Here is a 22,632-nt window from a genome sequence, read left to right as displayed (position 1 = left end):
GGTTTAAGAGTTTTAGATAGGAAAAAAAAAAAAAAAAAAAAATTATTTCGTGTCAACTTGCCAATCACATCTTCATTGAATTCTAATTCCGTCAAATTCTATTTTCATTGATTCAAATCCATTCCATGCCTTAATTTGATTAAAATGAAAATCCATTAAATTAGCTTGCTTGTTAGTTAATGACACTTCAATTTGATAAACCGACCACATATTCAATTTGTCTTGTTAATCACATACATTCGCATCTTCTAATTAAGTGATAAGCAACAATCAAAATACATCTAGTATTGGATACTACCAATTAAAATATAGTATTAAAAAGTAAGTATTCTCATATAAAAAACAGATCAGTTACATGATCGATCGTCAAATATGATCAACTTATGTAAAAATCACTTCACAATACACAATTTATTGTAATTAACAAATAATTAAACATAATTTTGTCACACACAACTTCGTTAACGGACGATCAATAGAAACAAATCCCCCGGTAATTTATTCACCTTGATATGAATTATTGATTTAGTAAACCAGCATGCATTGAATCATGTCCTTGCTTGAACCAAAGGAGACCGAACAAACGGCGAATGAGGAGACATAGCATGAGGTGACATCAATGTCGTTTCGTCATATAAACGTGCTGAAAAACTAAGTCGAAGATTCTTTCGCATAGGTCTGCTTTTGTTATTCTTCAATGTCGCCACCACGTTATGTTTATTCGCCTTTTCAATAAACGCATGAATCCTATCAAGTGCAATCTCAACAGTTTCATCATCAATATTCGCAAAACAAACCCTAAACCACCCTGGTTCAACACAATGGAACGAAGAACCAGGAGAAACATTGAGCTTAACGTCGTTAATAATCAATCTCCATAACGCCATTTCTTCATCAAACGTGTCATCCTTTAAAAGCCTACGTAAATCCATCCAAACGAAGAGGCCAGAGTTACTTGTTAAGCAAGTAATCCCTTCTTTTTCAAGCCCTTGAGTGAAACACTTGTGTCTCTTAGCTAACCTTCTTGAACTTTCACTTAAAAAACCGTCTACAAATTCTTCGTCCGAAAGAATTGAAGCTAGAAAATGTTGAGTTTGTGAGGAAATCAATCCAAAACTCGACATTTTTCGTGCACAATTCACGACAATGTCATTATATGAGTACAAAATGCCTACGCGAAAGCCAGGGAGCCCCATGTCTTTTGATAAGCTATAAATAATGTGAACGAGCTCAGGGTTTATTCGGTTCATTGGATCGGTCTCCATTTCTTGTAGAACCTCGGATATTGAGATAAAATCGGGCTTGTTAAAGATAGTGGCCGCATAAATTTCATCACAAACAAGATGGATGCTTTTGTTAGTGATGAATGTTAATATGGATTTTAAGGTATCTTTACTCATGGTTGTGCCAAGAGGATTTGAAGGATTTGCAATGATCAAGCCTTTGACTTTTATGTTTGACTTAATTGCGTTTTCATAAGCTGATTCAAGTGCTTCTTGTGTTAGCTTGAAACCATTTGAACTCGTGCATGTTATTGGTACCAATTGCATTCCTGTTCTCCATCTTAGATCTCTGTCAAATCTGAAAATAAAAAGATAAAGATAATACTATTAAAAGCCTTGGTTATAACAATAAGTATGTTTAGCTAAGTGCTTTTAGAGTTTTTCAAGTTTTACCTTCTAGCTTTTATATAAAATTCACGTATAATAAAAAAAAACTTTATTTATTTAAAAGAGCTTAAAATTTTTAGATGGAAGAAACAAAACTAGAAACTAAAAACTTATAGAATTAGTGTTTGACAAAAAGTTACAAACTTTTTGTTATTTTATTTTTTTATTTTAACAGTTTCAGTTACGGTGTAAAACATCTAAATACATTAAAAAAAATTAACAGTTATCAGCTACAAGCTACTACTTACTAACTAACAGCTGCAAGCTAGTATTTATCAACTATAAGCTACCAGCTACTAGTTACTTTTTACAAACATACCCAGTGACCAACATTTATGATTATTCCCCTAAGTCTATAAACGGAAATTAATGTATGAAAAATGTTGCTACAGTTATTATACGTTGTAGACTTGTATCAAAGAAATTTCTTCCTCTTCCTCTTGTAGATTTTTAAAAAATTCCACTAAAAAGCCCCCAAAAAGCATTTTAATCTAATAATATATGTGTCTTACAACGAATCTGGATTAGAAGCTGAGATGTAGGTATATACACTTACGCAGGATAATATGGAGTTGGAATAAGAAATCCGTCACCAGGATCTGCCAAGCAAAACATTAACGATTCGCTTGCTCCGGTGGCACCACCACCCATCACTATGCGATCCGGATCAAATGATACTTTGTTTCCCCTTGCTTTCCCAATAAACTTTGCAATCGCCTGAAAAACAAATCAATCAATTAAATATATAATACCGAAGCAAATCAAGATATTACATAAACACAATGCGTAAACTTTAGTAATTACTCCAATTCATATTGTATATAGTCACTACTAGAAAAATTAGAACGCAATGCGTCACAAAAAGGTCGCAATTTTTTTTTTAATTTAAATAAATAAATTTTTGGTCAAACAAATAAAAAAATGTGACTCTCTTTTGAGCGTAGAAACACCTCTAATTATTGTTGAAATTACAATTACGATTTTGTTTTGTTTCAATTTTTTTCTTCTAATTTTTTTTGGTGCGATTTTTTTGCATTAAAAAGCCTCTTTATGTTTGTAGTGAGTTACCTTTCTGAAGTCGTATAGGCCATGATAATCTTGAAAATTTGCAATATCTTTGAATTTTTCAACTCCATCGGTGGTACAAATGGATGATTCAGGGTTCTTAGCAATCCATTCCTCGATTAAATCTAGTGAAATCTGGCACACACACAAAATTTAATTACATTTTAACATAATTACCATAGTTAACCATTTTCATGCATGCATGCATTAATAGTACTAGAATAACTTTTTATAAAAATACATAAATGAAAACAAACCTGGTTCTCTGCTAAGCCCATTTGGATGACGCCATTGGGGTTTTGAGAAGGATGAAATGGATCTTGATCATAAGCTTTCCATCCATCGAAGTAAGGCGAATTCTCTCCGTGTTGATCACTTGTCGCAATCTTTGACAAAAGGCTACTTTCGTAATTGTTTGTTATCGACGCCATCGTTATTTGTATTTGTATGTTAAATAATGTAAATGTGTATGTATATGTATATGTAAATGTATATGTGTAAATGTGTATGTATATGTAAATGTATATGTTTATGATGAAGTGAGCTTCAATTTGATCTAAATTAAAGGAGTACAACTTCAACAATCAAGTTTTTATTGTTTTGTTTTTTTTTTTTTTGGTAAGCTAGAATGAAGAAGTGAAGAAGGTATATATAGAGAGAGATATTGAGTGTGATGTGTGTGACTTAGGTGTGTGGAATAGAAAATAAATTAAAAGATGATTCAACCTTTCCAATTGAGAATATCGTAATTGCTTGCGTGAGCAACGCCCGTACAAGCTAGGGAGTACAAAAACAAACGAATATTAATTGTTAGAAATTCAAGTAATTATTATAAAAATTTACGTTAATTTGTTGATTATCATTTTTTTTATTTTTTTTATTTTTAAATTTTTTTTTTTTGCCAAAAGATCGATAACTAGCAACCCCAACTTACCCTCAATCGGCTTTCATAATGTGAAGGACATAACTGACTCACTCATCACTAGCTATGGAAATGACATGTTTCGAACCCCTAACCTTTAACCTTTTTTTTATTGTATTTGTATAGTTATACATATCAAATATTAATATTATTCTTACTCCACATTTATTGTTAATATATTTCCGTTTTCAGATTCTAATATATTTTATTTTTCTCTATTTTTACTTTAAAACAACTAAAAGCGCTTTGCTAAAAGTTATGAATTCTTCTTCCTCAATATTATAATTATTGTAATTTTTAACGTAATATTTTCACAAATGAAGGTCGACCCCAAAAAAAACAGCCAAACAATATTGGTGAAAACCGGGTTCTTTTTTTGTGACGATAAAGACCAGTATATCGCCACAAATAGTTGTCGGGAAAAGATAATTTTTTGTTTCTTTCAAAAAAGAGTGGGTCTCTTATGAGTGCATCAAAATTAATCGTCGCAAATAATTTTTTTTTAACAGCCAAAATTATATATTATAACGCGCTTCCTAGCAAGGTGCTAAGAGAGAAAAAAATTACAAAAGATTAGAGAGCCATGAATTCCATTTCGAAACTAAATTACCTCTATTTTTAACCAACGAAAAGAAAATAACTTAATAACATCAACAAGGCTACTACTAGTAAAAAAAGGTTCATTAAATACGACACCGTTCCTGAAGCGCCAAGTAGCCCATAGCATTGTAACCATTATCCCCAATATTCGGTCTCTGTTGCTCTTTGTCATTTGTAAAGTCTCGATCCAAGCCACTAAGTCGACCCAAGAAGAGCAATGAGGCGTGTTTTGACCCATCCAAGTACATATAGAATGCCAAATGTCCACTATCAACAAACACTCAAAGAATAGGTGTGTAGTCGTTTCGACACCTTGTTGCAAACCGGGCAAACGATGGAATTAATCTCTATACCTTTCGCGGACAGATTCCAACGAAGGGGAAGAGCATCCAATATAAGACGCCATAAAAAGACGTTCACTTTCCTTGGAAGAAACTCTAACCAAATTGTCACATAGTACGAAGAGGGTAGTATGACACGATCAATATATTCTCTGGCTCATTTTACCGAATACAGACCATCGTTATTCAACGTAAAAACTCATTTGTCGTCCCGAACCTTTAGAGACGACATATTTTCAATGTAATTTCATCGCAAAAGTTTTTGCGGCTATAAAAGTGACTTATTGGGGCGACAGTCCCTGCCATAAGTGGCTTTTATCTGTAGTGCTCAAAATTAAAGGAGCCAAACAAAATGTTTAATTTTAGAAAACTATTGCCTAAGATCATTAAATTTGCACAATAATATCAAATAAGAACCAAATACTTTTAGAAGTTTGTTTTGTCGACAAATTACATACAATTGATCTAAAAACAATCTCAAATCAATAGCGTTTCTAATGTAAAGACCCGTCCTAATCCATCCGGACGAAGTCCACATCGATTATAAACGATTCACAATAATTGGTTACATCGCGAGGTACTTGACCTCTATATGATACATTTTACAAACATTGCATTCGTTTTTAAAGACTGACTTTCTTTTCATCGATAGTTGACAGTATGCATACCATTTCATAATACATCCAACTATAATTGACTTAATAATAATCTTGATGAACTCAACGACTTGAATGCAACGTCTTTAGAAATATGTCATGAATGACTCCAAGAAATATCTCTAATTGAGCAAATGCACAGCGGAAGATTTCTTTCATACCTGAGAATAAACATGCTTTAAAGTGTCAACCAAAAGGTTGGTAAGTTCATTAGTTTATCATAACAATCATTTTCATTATTTTAATAGACCAAAAGATTTCATACTTTCCATTTCTCATAAACATACGTCCCATGCATAGAGACAAAAATCATTCATATGGATTGAACCCTGGTAACCGACATTAACAAGATGCATATAAGAATATCCCCTATCATTCCGGGAAATCCTTCGGACATGATATAAAACAACATCGAAGTACTAAAGCATCCGGTACTTTGGATGAGGTTCGTTAGGCTCAATAGATCTATCTTTAGGATTCGCGTCAATTAGTAGATCGGTTTACTAATTCTTAGGTTACCAAGCAAAAAGGGGCATATTCGGTTTCGATCATTCAACCATATAACGTAATTTTGATTACTTGTGTCTATTTCGTAAAACAGTTATAAAAGTAACGCATGTATTCTCAGTCCCAAAAATATATATTGCAAAAGCATTTAAAAGGGGAGCAAATGAAACTCATCTAATGTATTTTGTAGTAAAAATACATATGACGACATGAAACAAGTTTAGGGTTGGCCTCGGATTCACGAACCTATATCATTTGTATATTTATTAATATACATAGTTGTAATCAAACAAATATATATATAAATTTATTAATCTTTTTATATTAATAATATATATATGTTTCATTTATTCCATTTTGTTATATAAAGATAGTAATTTTCGTTATGTTATATGTGTATTAAATATATTTTTAATATATATATCAGTTGTATATTATAATAGTAGTTATAATAGTATCAAAAATAGTATTAATAGTGGTAAAAATGATAATCATGATAATACTTAATGTTACTAATAACATATATTAAAGTTAATAATTTTGTTAATAAGAATATTAATGATAGTTTTTAATTATAAATCTCATAATGATAATATCAGTAGTTTTTGACAAACCGTATAATTTAATAATAATGGTAGTGAAAATAATAATTTTCGATATTAGTATTTAATACTTGATAATAATAATTATAACAATCTTATTTCTAATAGTAATCTTAATAATAATACTTTTATTAGTAATAATTCCTAATTTTTTTTAATACTAATATTAATGATAATAATTATAATTCTAAAAGTAACACTTTTATTACTAAAGCTATTAATGATAATAATTCTAATACTAATAATAATGACAATAATAATACTAACAATAATAATATTACTAATGATAATACAAATAAGTATTGAATTCTAATTATAATACTTTTAGTAATATTGATAATAACATTCATAATATTAATATTAATGATAACAATAATAATACTAATAATGTTTATATACTTTTAATTTTTGATGATAATAATAATAACTTTAATTATAATACTAGTTGTAGTAATAATAATTAATGGTAATAACAATAATTATTAACAATGATAATAACAACAACAACAATAATAATAATAATAATAATAATAATAATAATAATAATAATAATAATAATAATAATAATAATAATAATAATGATAATAATAATAATAATAATAAAAGAAAAAGGAATTCTACCTCATAAGGGTTCTAAAAAAAAAAGCTGCCCACGCCCGGGCTCAAACCCTTGATCTCCCGCTCACCCAAGCTAACACCCAACCATTCGGCTATCGCCTATTTTCTGGTTATGATCCCTTCCTAAATATATATAACTCGTTCTTCCTTCTCTATATTGCTTCTTCTTCTCAACTCAAACAGAAATCAAACCAACACTAACAACACTCTAATTAAATGATTTTAGGTTCATCACTAGAATTCAAAATAATTGGTATCATTTAAATTGGTTTAACAGATCGTAAAAAAAATATACACAGAGACAAAATACCGCTGTTGTGTTCATCATGAACTCAATCAATGATTTTAAAATTCAGACAGTTATAGACCTCGATTCCTTCATGAAACATGTTGTAATCCGTTCCTAAAAGCTATATCAATCATTAATTGGACATGAATTACAACAGAAAACTTGAATTTAATCGAAGAACAATCGTTGACTTTTTGATACGTAAACTTTGACTCAGAAATTTGATCTTGTTACGAAAAATTGAGGTTTGAAACTTCCTAGACAGTTTGAACACATGATTTCCAATAGAACTGCATTTAAGGTTTTTAGAATTTGTTAGAAAAATTAAGTTTTTGGAAAAAGGAAGTAGAACAGGGCAGTCGCTCTAATTTTTTAAAAATTGAAGTTGAATTTCAATCTCCTCGTTCCAGTTGTGCTACTAGAAGATGACATAAAGATTAAGTGATATTATTACATCTTAATGGACCCTATTGACGTTTGTTTTATAGCCTGATTCGTTCGACACTAAAATATTCTCTCAGATACGAAAGAGATAAAATATATAAAGGTGATTACTACTTGTAACAGATTTTTGGATTGTCTCTGATAATTGATTCTAATTGGTATGAGTTTAATAGTAAATGGACAAATTAATCTCAATGGAACTGTGAAATAAAAACTGATTACGTATTCGATTTATTTCCTGAATATATCCATTCGTATATCTATAATAATATATCTGTTTGTTAATAAATCTGTATTTTATAAATCTAATTATCTATATATGAATTTATATGTATATATATCTGTAATTTAGATAGGTTTATGTATCTATCTATTTAGTTGTATTTGTATACTTGTATTTATTTATATATCTGTTATTATTATTTATAATAAATATAAACCTATTATTGATAACATTGTTGTTAATAATTATAATAATAATAATCAATAATAGTAATAATAATAGTATTAATGGCAATGATATTAATAATAATAATAATATTAATGTTAATAATAATATTAATATCAAATTAATTAAATACAAATAATAATATTAATAATCATGATATTATTTTTATCATGGTACTTATGCTAATAATAAAGATAAGAATAATGCTAGAAAAATCTTATTTGTAACTATAGTTTTAATAATAATAATAATAAATGAAGTTTCTATCTTAATACTTATACTAGTAATAATAATCTTAATAATTATTAGATTTACAATTTTTCCAATAACAATGATATTAATAATGTTAATATTAATATTTATTTTTGAAAATAATTATAACAATATTAATGACTATATTTTAACCTTTAATTATTTTTACAATTTATTAATTGTATCAAATTTCATGTTTATGTATTTTACATCGTAAAAATGATAACACTCATATTAATATTAAACATTTACTTTAATATTAGTAGTTAAGGTAATAATAATATTTGTAAAGATAACAATTTAAATGCATTAACTTTCATATCTATATAATATTTATAATAATATAACTATTACTGATATTAACTATTAATATTAACATTAGTATCAATAATAATGTAAAAGTGGTAATAATATTACTATAACAATTATATTTTAACTTGTTAATAATGAAGGTATTTCGTATGCCCGAGAGACATATTAAATTAATGTGGCTAATGTGTTATGATCCAAGTCAGGTTGTGATGCCCCGTACAAAACCATCGTGTACGAATCATCAACAACAGGATCATTACAAGGTTAAGTACTATATGCTGTAATAAAAGAAGTTACATTCACGATAAAAAGATGACGTCATAACCGACGTCAATTGTTTTACACCAACAGTATGCTTCTACAAATAGCAAGCATGAATAAATGTATGTGACCCTTAGGTCATTATAAAACATAGTTTCAAAAGTATTAAAGTTTGAATGCAAGATAAACAGTTCATGCGGTGATAACACTAGAGCAGCGGGTGTCTACGGCAAGACTAGCACGACAGCGGAAGCAAATAACCTTAAGCACCTGAGAAAAACATGCTTAAAAACGTCAACACAAAGGTTGGTGAGCTATAGTTTAAGTATAACAGTAAGTAAGGTAGGCCACGAGATTTCAGTGCTACAAAGAGCGTTTCAAAACAGTATGATAAGTATATGTTAACCGTGGGCACTTGGTAACTAACTTAACGTTTATACCCCCTGAAAGTACACTTGGTAAGTGCGTATGTCTACGAAGTATTAAACACTCGTTAAATGCTAGCGCTACTAGCCCGAGTGGGGTTGTCAAACTCTATGGATCCATATCTAAGATTCGCGTTCACCGGTTCAAAAACCAATGACTAAACGTTACTGAGCTAAAGGAAATGTTTCTGCCGTTATATATCCCACACATATATAAGTTTAAGTACTCGTGCCTAGTATGTAAAACATAAAATCTGCATGTATTCTCAGGTCCCAAAATAAGTTAAAGTAAAAAGGGAATGCTATAACTCACAATGATAAGGTTGCGGCAAAGTCGAGTCGGGAAAAGTGTGCAAGTAATCGGTCCGAAAGGTCCAACGAGTCCTCAACCTAAGTAAAATAGTACTAAGTTAGTAAATCGTCTGAATAGGTTTAAAAGTATGTAAATAAGGTCTTAAGGGTCATCATCATTCATCATCAAACAAAAGGCGTAAAGTAAGTTTCGTTTATGAAAGTAGTTTAAAACAAAGGCTGAATTCAGTCAGTCACCACGGCCTCTATCCTTACTGAATTAAGGTGAGACCAGTGGCCATGGCTCCGTATATGAGTCCTTTAAGTGTGGTAAAATTTACAAAAGCAAACTCATCTTCGATTGACCATGGCGACGGTCTAAGTGCGAGTAGGTCAGAAATTTCTGCACAACGTTAAAAGGACATAGTGACGATCGGAGGGCCATATATCCTAACCGTAACTCGGATTAAGACGAGTCCTATATGAAAAATTATCTACTCGAAAATATATATCTGAAAATCAACTTTACAGTAGCCCAGGTGTAATGGTCTGTTACAGAACCCAGAAAAACAGTAGGCAGAAGACAGAAAACAGAAAAATAATGGGTTCCGGTGAGTTTGGTGCTTGATGTCCATCATGGTTCTCATCCTTGATGCCTATAGCTTTTAGTGTACAACATTGATGTGTTTACATCATCTTTACCATGGTTTGACCATCATAACCCAAGTGTAAGTCTAAAACATGAAGCACAACTCAATTAAGTGTTGGAAGTGTTTTGATGAACCAAAGTTACATCAAAGTCTTAGATTTAACACATACATGAAATATAAAAGTAGTATTGAACTATAAACTTGAAAGTAAACTAACTAATCAAGATCTTAAGATGTAGAACATAGTTCTTAGTTAGATCTTGAAGATCCAAGACCCAGAAGTCTAGATCTAAAGTTATTAAGTTAAATCTAACACAAGTGTATGAAGCTATAACTAAAGAGTTACACTCCTATGTTCTTGAAGTTTTTAAAGTTAACTTTTGTTCAAGATAAATGAGATCAAAGTTAACTAGTAACATTTGACCAACAAACATGAAATCAAAGTGCATAATATAAAGAAGTAAACTAAGTAAATAAGTTAATAAGTCATGGTTGTTCACACTTTAAAGATTCAAACTAAAGTTTGATCTTTAAGAAAGTAAACTTGAAGTTTACTTCATGAATCACAAGTATGCTTTACAACCATGAACTTACAATCTTTGAAACAACATATGTAGAACATAAACTAGTAGGTTTAGTTCTTGTGTGTTCTTGTAATTACAAGATAAAATGAAGAATGAAACTAAAGAGTTTGATTCTTGGAAACTAGTAAGTAAATGATAACAAGTAACAAAGTAACAACAACTAACAACTACAAACAATTAACAACAAAGAACAAAGATGATGATGATTTAAAGGTGTATATATTCAGTTTTTACAAGAAGAAAAGAAGAGAAAAAGTATCATGTAACTTACAATATTTGAAAGCAAAAGAGAGAAAAAAAAAAGTTGAGAGAATATGAGAGGTAAGTGTGAAGTGAAGTGTGAGAATGAGATTGCAAGTAATGAAGTAGTAAAAAAAAATTAAAACTCCCCTAAAAACCAAAGGAGGCCGACGGTTATAACAATGGGGAGGGAGGAAGGAGTTGTCCAAGGTGTTCTTGCATGTTAAAGTCTAAAAAGGTGGTCATTAGAGGTGATTACATGGGAAAGATGTGGTAACTAGATTCCAACAAAGTTAACTTATCTAGCTTCATTTTAAATGATACTTACATGTTAAAGATGGGCTAAGTAATCCTTGTAAGATGTAGGGTGGGCTTATAAGCCCATGTTCAAGAGTCCATAACATTAATCAAATCCCAAGTTCAATTAATTAACAAATAAGTCCAATTAAAGCTCAAGTAACTAACTAATCACCATAGTTAATTAAAATGATTAATAAAATCAATCATGAATGTAAATAATACTTGAAAATATTATTCGTGTAAGTTTCGTGTGTCACAAAGACGTTTCGGACAATTAAAGTCAAGTACGGGCAATCATGGCTACATGTAAATGTAATAACATACATTCGTTTAATCACAAGTAATAATAATAATAATTATTAATAAATAAACGTTAGAAAATCCAGGGTCGTTACACGGGTCATACCCAATAACAAGCTTACCAACACTTTACAAGTATTTAATCTTAACGGTTGGATCGTTAAATAAATACGCAACACTTGGATTTTAGAAAATCGGTTTTCTGAAATATTATCACTTGAGATAAATTATTTGGATAATTTATACAATAAGGATTTAATTATTTATAAGTTTAAATAATTATATTGTGTTATATTTTATAAAAGGTTTTATAAAATATGCAAGTAACAAAATAAATACATGGGTTTATATATAAATTGTTTTATAAAATAAACACAAATATATAAAATAAACCCCATCATAAGTGGCAGATTTTTGGGGTCTCCAAGGGAGCATCTCATGCTTTTGTTTGTTACTTTTAACTCTACACAAGTCCATAGGTGCATGGCATAACTCTTGGACCAAAGTAGGAATGATTCTCTCAAGTAAATCACACTTTCAAGGCTTGTAAAAATGCATAAAATTCAGCTATTTTCTGCTGTAGGAGCCGTGGCCTTTTTGGCATTAGAAAGGGGTTCTAAATTTGTCTTTCAAACTCATATCAAGTGTCAAATAAAAGCCTAACCATAGGGAAAGGTGTTGGGGTTAATTGCTTGGGGTATTACACACTTGAGGCTTCCAGTTAGAAGCTCATTTTGCATCACCTCCTTCTACATTTCTGCTGTCCAAAATCCAGCCCTCTACTATCTTAGAGGAGGTATAAACACTCTTCTAATCTTGTTATAATTGTAAGCATATGATTCATGACTTGATATTAATGTGGAATTTAACAAAATTGCTTTACAAATACAGTTGTTCTATTAATGCTTCCACTTGTATTAACTATCTTAAAATTGGTTTTATGATTGTGTAAACTAAATGAATATGTTGTTTTGAAACTCATTAAATTCCAACAATGGTATCAGAGCCGAAGTCTATGGATTATGCTTCTTATATATGGTCTTTAAAACCCATCAACTTTGCATTCTACTAACATGCATGAAAGTAAAATGCAAAATTAATGGATTTAGGAGGGTTGTATAAGGTTGGCCAATTTTATGGAGTTCCAAAAGGGGTTTTGGAACTTGCAAATTGGTCATATTTGTCGTATGTTGTAGTTCACAATCAATGCCTTGACCTTGTGGTTGAATGAATGTTTGTTTGGTTGATTTGTTAATTTCAATATGGTTGTAATTATTCATTCAATTGGTTTGTAATAATATTCATTTGGTTATGTAATTTATTTTATATTTGGCATGTAAAATAGATTAGGTTGTATTTTCATTTTGTAGACAAAATGTATTAGGATATATTTTGTAACAAGATGAAGATGCATGAAGATCACAAGGAAGAACACAAGAAGCATGTGGATGCAAGGTTAAGTGGGAGGTTAAAACCTCTTACTTTGTGTTTCACCCATTGACCGGTGGCATTTTGTTTTCGGCTAAACAAAATGTCTACCAAAAGGCTTGATTGTGAACATTTGTTTTGCATGCGTGGTTGTTTTAATTCCTTGAATGATTGTGGATTGTGTATGTTACTACAACAAGTTATCACACAAGTTAACAACAAGCAAAACTACAATTTAATTGGTTATATTATTAACAACATGAAATTTACCAAACCACAATTTAATCGGTTAAATTGAAATGGCTAAAAGGACATTAATAAATGGTTATTAAGAACTAGAAACGGATTGCACATATAAAAAGGTTTATATCAAAGTAATAAAATTGGTATTATTACATGACATGAAAATGGATTTTCATAAGTACCATACACTAAATGCATGTTGGTGTATGGCATAAAAGTTTTCTCAAACTAGAAATAATGGAAACTTAAAATCCCTTTTATAAGGTAAACAAGTTAAACGTCATCCTTTTGTGTGACACTTAGACATATTAGGGAACTCATGATGGGATAAAGGTCACCTAATCATCATGAACAAACTAATATGATTAAGGTGAAATTCGCATGCTTGTGGGATAAAGGTCACCTAACCACTCGTATGTTAAGTTTACACGTTTACACAAGTATGACGACTTGATTTGAAAATCATGAACTTAGGGTCACCGAAGCATGATGAACAAATAGGCGTTGATGGGATAATATGCCATGCAAAAAGATTGCATGATCCCATAACTTAAAAGTTACAAAAGGATTGCAATTGTCATATAATGACTACCTAGCTAAATCAAATGACGGGATAAAGGTCACCTAACCGAAATTTGGTTTACCGTTGGATTCTAAAATTTAATAAATATCAATTGGATTTAAATGGTATTGATTGTTAAATTAAAAATAATACTTTAACAACTTTGTTAAATTTTGTAGATGGCCGCCAATAACAACAACATTCCTAATGCAACAATTAACTTTAACAACCTATCGTTGAGGTCTATCCTCGAAAAGGAAAAACTCAACCATACAAACTTCATGGATTGGTTCCGAAATCTAAGAATTGTCCTCAAACTAGAGGATAGGGGGTATGTGTTGGAAGACCCCATTCCCGATCAACCGGACGAGGATGATACGGAAGGCATGGCTTATTGGGAGAAATATTGCACCGATTCATTGCAAGTTTCTTGCCTCATGCTTGGGACTATGATACCCAAACTCCAAAAGGATTTTGAACATCATAGTGCATATGACATGATCACACAGTTGAAGGAGATGTTCCTTCAACAAGCTCGTGTCGAGCGCTTTGAAACGGTCCGAGCGCTTCATGCATGTCGGATGGACGACACCCAATCCATTTCATCTTATGTCCTTAAGATGAAAAGCCTAATTGATCGAGCAAACCATCTTAATTGCAACGTGTCTAATGAATTAGCCACGGACCTTATCCTTAACTCATTGTCAAAGAGGTTTGACACATTCGTGTTAAATTATAACATGAATGGTTGGGATAAAAGCATTGGCAAATTACATGCCATGCTTAAGACGGCCGAAGCGAGCATGGGTAAAAGGGCTTCACTCATATTTATGATCAATGAAGGCGGGTCCAAAAACAATAACACTTCTAAGCCGAAGGTGGCTAAGAGGAAAGGACCCGCCTACCAAGGCAAGGGCAAGGGAAAGGGGAAGATGGTTACCCCAACCAACAATAACAAAAAGCAAAATGTTGCCGGTAAAGCAAACCCCAAGGAAGATCCGTACTTCGGTTGCGGTGAAATGGGTCACTGGAAACGAAACTGCCCGGTCTACCTTAAGGAGTTGAAGGAAAAGAGGGATGCAGGGCAAACCTCAGGTAATGTATATATGGTATACATTGAGCTTAGTATTACTTCTTCTAATACATGGGTATTAGACACAGGATGTGGAACTAATATTTGCAATTCTTTGCAGGGGTTCAAATGAAGTGATTAGGATACGGGAACAACAAGTCTCTTCATGGGAAATGGAGCAAGGGTGCAAGTGAAAGCTCAAGGAGACTTTGTTTTGAAGCTACCAAGTGGTTTGGAGCTTATTTTGAAAAATGTTTTGTATGCACCCGATTTATCACGAAACATTATTTCTGTATCCCATTTGAAACAATGTGGTTTTAATCTTAACTTCATTAATGATGATATCCATGTTTCTTTAAATAATGTGTTCTATTTTAAGGCTTCGCCTTCGAATGGTATTTATGAAGTGGTTCATGATGACACATCATACAATAGCTCAATATACCATGCAAACACCAAGAAACTCAAAAAGGATTTGAGTGATTCCTACTTATGGCATTGTCGCCTTGGTCACATAAACAAGAACCGAATGCATACACTTCAAAAGAATAGACTTTTGAAATCAAATGAACTAGACTCGTTTGATGTATGTGAGTCTTGTTTACAAGGCAAAATGACTAAAGCACCTTTCAAAGGGACCTATGAAAGGGCTAAGGACTTATTGGGATTAATACATTCGGATGTATGTGGACCCTTTAAGCCCATAACTAGGAATGGTGAAAGATACTTCATTACTTTCATTGATAACTTCAGTCGTTTCGGATATGTCTACTTGTTAAGACATAAGGACGAAACTTTTGAAGCATTCAAAGAGTATCAAAACGAAGTACAAAATCAACTTAATAAGAAAATCAAGGTACTTCGTACCGATAGAGGAGGTGAATACCTAAGCGATGCTTTCCAAGATCATCTTAGAAGTTATGGGATTATCTCGCATCTCACTCCTCCTGGAATACCCCAACTGAATGGAGTTTCTGAAAGGAGGAACCGAACCCTAATGGATATGGTTCGATCTATGATGGCTAGAAGCTCGTTACCTCTATCATTTTGGGGTTATTGTCTATGCTCCGCGGCTCGTATTTTAAATATGGCCCCAACCAAGAAAGTGGAACGAACACCTCATGAGATGTGGTTTGGAAAACCTCCATCTCTATCATACTTAAAGGTATGGGGATGTGAAGCTTACCCTAAGCATTACGTCCCTAATAAGTTAAATGCTCGATCCACAAAGTGTATCTTCATAGGATATCCCAAGCATAATATGGGATATTATTTCTATGATCCTTCCAAACAGAATGTATTTGTTGCTCGGAAGGCTGAATTCCTTGAAACTAAGTTCCTAATGGAAGGTGATAGTGAAAGGAAGATAGATCTTGAGGAGGTTCGAGATCAAGTAGATGATACACAATTGGTTGATACTAGCACTCAACATGAAAATGTTGAAAGTGATCAAATGGATGATCAAAATACACAAGACGTTCGCAAATCTGGCAGGATTAGTAATCCTCCTGAGAGATATGGGTTTCTCATGGATGGTTGCTATGTGGTTGATTTGGATGAACCAACAAACTACCAAGATGCTTTATCAAGGATTGATAAGGATAAATGGCAGGAAGCCATGAACGCTTAGATGCAATCCATGTATGACAACCAAGTTTGGGAACTGGTTGTACAACCTACTGGCTCAAGGCTAGTTGATTGTAAATGGCTTTTTAAAATGAAAACCGACATACATGGAAACTTGGATACATATAAAGCTAGACTTGTAGCAAAAGGTTTCACTCAAACTCAAGGGGTTGACTATGATGAAACTTTTTTGCCTGTGGCAATGCTAAAGTCTATTAGGATATTATTTGCCATTGCTGCTCATTATGATTATGAAATATGGCAAATGGATGTCAAGACCGCTTTCCTAAATGGATATCTTGTGGAAGATGTCTATATGGTTCAGCCTGAAGGTTTTGTTGATCCAAAATATCCTAAAAAGGTATGCAAGTTAAAGAAGTCAATCTACGGATTGAAACAAGCATCTAGAATGTGGAATCATCGTTTTAATGGTGATGAAGCTTGTGTATATAAAAAAGCTAGTGGGAGCACTATCATGTTCCTTGAACTATATGTGGATGATATATTGTTATTTGGAAATGATATTCCGGCAATACAAGGAGTTAAAACTTGGCTAAGTAAATGCTTCTCCATTAAGGATCTTGGAGAAGCACAATGCGTTTTGGGGATTAGGATCTACAGGAATAGATCCAAGAAACTGATAGGTTTGAATCAAAGTGCATACATTGAAAAGGTCTTGAAAAGGTTTAATATGGAGAACTCTAAGAGTGGTTTGGTACCTATTCAAAGAGGAACGCCTCTCAGTTCATCTCAGTGCCCTACCACGAAAGATGAACAAGAGAGAATGAAGAGAGTCCCTTATGCATCTGCTATTGGGTCAATCATGTATGCAATGATATGCACTAGACTGGATGTGTCATGCGCCCTAAGCTTGACAAGTAGATACCAGAATAACCCAGGAAACAGTCATTGGATTGCAGTTAAAAGTATATTAAAATACCTTAGGAGGACTAAGGATATGTTTCTAATATATGGATCTGGTGAGGAGGAACTTGCTGTAAAGGGTTACGTGGACGCGAGTTTCCAAACTGATTGAGATGATTCTCGATCACAGTCCTGTTATCTCTTCACGTTAAATGGAGGTGCGGTCTCTTGGAAGAGTTCAAAACAGGATGTTGTTGCATTATCCACTACAGAGTCGGAGTACATTGCCACCTCATTGGCAGCTCAGGAAGCTTCATGGATGAAGAAATTCATCGACGACTTAAGAGTAGTCCCTTCCATTTAGGACCCTCTTGAGATCTTTTGTGACAACGAGGGTGCAATTGCTCAAATCAAAGAACCTCGTGCTCACCAAAAGACCCGTCACATTGAGCGGAGATTCAACTACATAAGGGATGAAGTTGAAAAGGGAGAGATATGTATTCGCAAAGTTCACACAGATCTTAATATAGCGGATCCTCTCACGAAGCTCTTACATGGATCAAAACATACATGACATGTTTGTGCATTAGGGCTTCGATATTCTAGTGATTGGTCATGATCTGTTTTAAGTATTGTAACGGAATGAAATTGTTCAAACTCATTAATATAATTATGGTATTAATTTATTTTGAGTCATGTTCCTATTTTGCATATTTTATCCATGAATAAGTAATTATTCTAAATTCCGTAGTCGATCACATTCGTGGGAACAAGTGTGAGGTTTAGACTATTATGAACTTGGATTGGTATACATTCACGGACTGAATGTGGGGCAAGGTTGCTACCAAGGTTCATAGATATTTGTGGGATACAAATATTGGAAGACCCGCCCTCAAGATTTGCTAAATGGAGCCTTTGTGGTTGATCACATGTAATCTTGAGTAAAGGCGAATATCATTATATCCTCTGACCTGAGATACATATTGGGTTCAGATATTTACCAAGTATTGTGCCTTGATTCTTTCCTTCACTATTCTGAAATATGGTAGTTCATAAGGAAGAGCTCAGGTACAATGCAAGGTACATATTTAGGACGTATGTAGTCAAGATGGAATTTGTCCCTCTTATTCGTTGAGAGTCAGATGTCTAAGGCCTGATAAAGTTAAATCTAGAAGAGAGTGATCACTCTGTGTCTCTTGGATTTAACATGACATCTAGGACGAAAGGAAATAATGAAAGATTCACCTATTCATATTCGAGATGGGAACTCGAAAGGGATGATGTTATTGAATGGCATAAAGTCATAACATGTTGGGGGTGATGGACGGTCGTTAGGCGGTATCCATCACTTGCATTAATTTCTTATGTTTCTCGTGCAAGTGAGAGATTGAAGGTATTTCGTATGCCCGAGAGACATATTAAATTAATGTGGCTAATGTGTTATGATCCAAGTCGGGTCATACCCAATAACAAGCTTACCAACACTTTACAAGTATTTAATCTTAACGGTTGGATCGTTAAATAAATACGCGACACTTGGATTTTAGAAAATCGGTTTTCTGAAATATTATCACTTGAGATAAATTATTTAGATAATTTACACAATAAGGATTTAATTATTTATAAGTTTAAATAATTATATTGTGTTATATTTTATAAAAGGTTTTATAAAATATGCAAGTAACAAAATAAATACATGGGTTTATATATAAATTGTTTTATAAAATAAACACATATATATAAAATAAACCCCATCATAAGTGGCAGATTTTTGGGGTCTCCAAGGGAGCATCTCATGCTTTTGTTTGTTACTTTTAACTCTACACAAGTCCATAGGTGTATGGCATAACTCTTGGACCAAAGTAGGAATGATTCTCTCAAGTAAATCACACTTTCAAGGCTTGTAAAAATGCAGAAAATTCAGCTATTTTCTGCTGTAGGAGCCGTGGCCTTTTTAGCATTAGAAAGGGGTTCTAAATTTGTCTTTCAAGCTCATATCAAGTGTCAAATAAAAACCTAACCATATAGAAAGGTGTTGGGGTTAATTGCTTGGGGTATTACACACTTGAGGCTTCAAGTTAGAAGCTCATTTTGCATCATCTCCTTCTACATTTCTGTTGTCCAAAATTCAGCCCTCTACTATCTTAGAGGAGGTATAAACACTCTTCTAATCTTGTTATATTTGTAAGCATATGATTCATGAATTGATATTAATGTGGAATTTAACAAAATGGCTTTACAAATACACTTGTTCTATTAATGCTTCCGCTTGTATTAACTATCTTAAAATTGGTTTTATGATTGTGTAAACTAAATGAACATATTGTTTTGAAACTCATTAAATTCCAACAAATAATATATTATTACTTATGTAATATTTAATAATCATATAACATTATATAACAACTTTTATTGAATAGTTATTATTTATACATTATAAATTTATTACATTATTATAATAATCATACATAAAATATCTATAGTTTCATTTCTAATAACAACTTTTTATCTTGTATAATATTTTACATAATTAAGTCATTTGATTAAGCTGTATTATATTATTTTGATTTATTATATAAACTGATATTTGTATATATATATATATATATATATATATATATATATATATATATATATATATATATATATATATATATATATATATTACAACATTCGTTCGTGAATCGTCGGGAATAGTCAATGGTCAAATGAATATATGAACATAGTTACAAAGTTTCCGAGACTCAACATTACAGACCTTGCTTATCGTGTTGAAACATATAAAGATTAAGTTTAAATTTGGTCAGAAACATATAAAGAAATTTCGTCCCGAAATTTGAGTGAGGTGGTCATGGCTAACAATAAAAATGTTTTCATGACGAATATGAGTTGATAAATAAAGTGTTATCATCATTGAGTAATATGGAATAAACAATTTGATAATTTGAAGCGTACGAGTGAAGCTATCACGGAAGAGTGAAATAAGAAAGACATGATTCATCATAACTTTTGACTAGTCATGGTTAAATTCTGGAATTCAAGGAATTTAAAGAAAATCTTCGACATTTAAAAGATTTGATTCTTCGACGAAAAAAAGAAATGAAGATCTCTATAAATAAATACGGTGATCTGCCTCGATTATTCTGTCTGATATTTTCATTATAAATTAAGCTCTTCCGTTCCATTATCCTTACCATTCCTATACTTTCTTTCTTAGTTCATACATCCAAAAGATTTTAAAAATGCTTGATCCAGTTCTAATCCTTGATATTTTTCTAATTATCATTTTTGTCATCCTTCTTTTCAATCTTCCACCAGAAGAATCTGTTTACTTCTACTATTACCTTGGGGTGATACTATTCTTAATTATACCGTGTCTTTATATTGCTATTCGTATTAATATCCATGGTTTGTAATTTCTGCATTGTTGTTGGATTTTATATCTTCCCTTATATTTCAATGTCTCTGCTTCTGTCTCCTATAATTATTGTTATCCATCGTTAATGCGCTCTCTTATTTGCTGCGATTTATACCCCCTTTCTATTTCGGAGCTTCATGCTTTTGTTTACTTTTCGCAAGTAATGGTCCAGAATTCATAGGTATGGAGTTTCGAATTATCATAATATGCAAGGTAGAAAGGAAAGGTAGTAGCACGATTTGTTTTGTCAAATTACCTGAATCACTGAGAATAGAACTATCAAAAATATATTTTCTTGATATGTTCAGAAGTTAAGCAGAATGAAAGAGTTATGTAACATGGCACATGATGACGTTATGATCTGTGAATCATCACGTCCCATTAGAAACTCAGCAAGACTTACTGTAATATAATCACGTTGATCAAGTGTCATTATATTATACTAACTCATGCTTCAGTCCCCAACACAACTTCAAACCATTCATATTTTAAATTTGAAGATTTACAGAATATAGAAACTAACAGTTTCTATATGATGTAACACTGATAGCACGAAGAGGTTAATGATTCCAGATAAGAATATTTATAAAAATATCTTCAGAAATATGGAGGATATTTATAATGAAAGATACGATGATATCTTGGAATCTCTAAGTTCGACGGTTGATGAAGAAAAAATTTTCCGCAAGATTTTAACATGACTTCGGAGCAAGATATTCTCTAAAGATTTCAACGGATCCAGAATTACTTGGATTCTTTGAATATAGGGTATGGTCCTTGTATTTGTCCTTGGTCTCCTTCGTGGTTAGTTCAATCCGTTTTCCAGTTCCAACTTTTCTGAGCTTTTCTAACATACTATTCTTTATCATTAAACTTCCGATGATTAAGGTCGTTTACGACTGTCTATGGTTTCTGCTGCTTCATTCAGCTTTTTCAACATTCAGAGTATTGATTTGTAGACTGAGTACTTTTCAGAATTTCAGAATGAAAGATCATAATTCTAATAGATAAATGTTATACATTTAACTGTTGATGTAGATATGCTGTGAGTTTTCAAAGTACTGATTGCTGATTCCCGGTAATTGGTATGGCAGTTGTCGTTACAAGATGCGGATGAGTATATGATAGGGTTTCAATGATAAATATAATGATTTATGAGAGAGATTTAAGCCAAGAAGCAACGAGGTTGTTGGTACGTCTGCTGGTTATATTGTGGAATATAAAAGGTTCCCCGGTAACAATAAAAGAGCACGCATATATATCAAGGTTATAGTAAGGCTAGTCCGACTGAAAAGTCGAAGTTAACTTGTTGGAGCTGTGACAAATTTGACTAATTTGAAAAGGAATTGCAAAGTTATTTTCGGTAATAACAATGCCAAAGGAGCTAGCACAGATAAGTGTTAGACGTTTGCTTAGGTTCCGAGTGTTTTCAAGTGCATAACTATATGCATCAATCTCTTCTTACGTAGATGAAGTGCGGTTGGTTCATCCTCTTGATTGAGGTGTTTTCAAGAATTATGAAAGGTTTGAATGCGGATCGTAATTGTCAAGATACAAATGAGGTTTAGAATGATATCAAGTGGCAAACTTGAAGAATTGTTTAGTTTCATAGGTTATAATCAATATTTTAATTCATTTTAAT

General features: G+C 32.1%; 1 protein-coding gene across 1 annotated transcript; it reads right to left on the bottom strand.

The window, feature by feature from the left end:
* Positions 1 to 353: 353 nt before the first annotated feature.
* On the bottom strand, positions 354 to 3,166 carry LOC139861901 (1-aminocyclopropane-1-carboxylate synthase-like). The gene is made up of 4 exons (XM_071850429.1): positions 2,993 to 3,166; positions 2,739 to 2,870; positions 2,227 to 2,387; positions 354 to 1,581 (listed from the first exon to the last, which is right to left on the bottom strand). The coding sequence occupies exons 1-4, from the start codon at positions 3,164 to 3,166 to the stop codon at positions 549 to 551; spliced, it is 1,500 nt and encodes a 499-aa protein (XP_071706530.1). The 3' UTR covers positions 354 to 548.
* Positions 3,167 to 22,632: the final 19,466 nt, after the last annotated feature.

Source organism: Rutidosis leptorrhynchoides, chromosome 8 (assembly GCF_046630445.1).
Source record: "Rutidosis leptorrhynchoides isolate AG116_Rl617_1_P2 chromosome 8, CSIRO_AGI_Rlap_v1, whole genome shotgun sequence".
Lineage (NCBI taxonomy): Eukaryota > Viridiplantae > Streptophyta > Magnoliopsida > Asterales > Asteraceae > Rutidosis > Rutidosis leptorrhynchoides.
The sequence above is the reverse complement of the archived record's forward strand: the minus strand, read 5'-3'. Positions and strand labels throughout refer to the sequence as shown.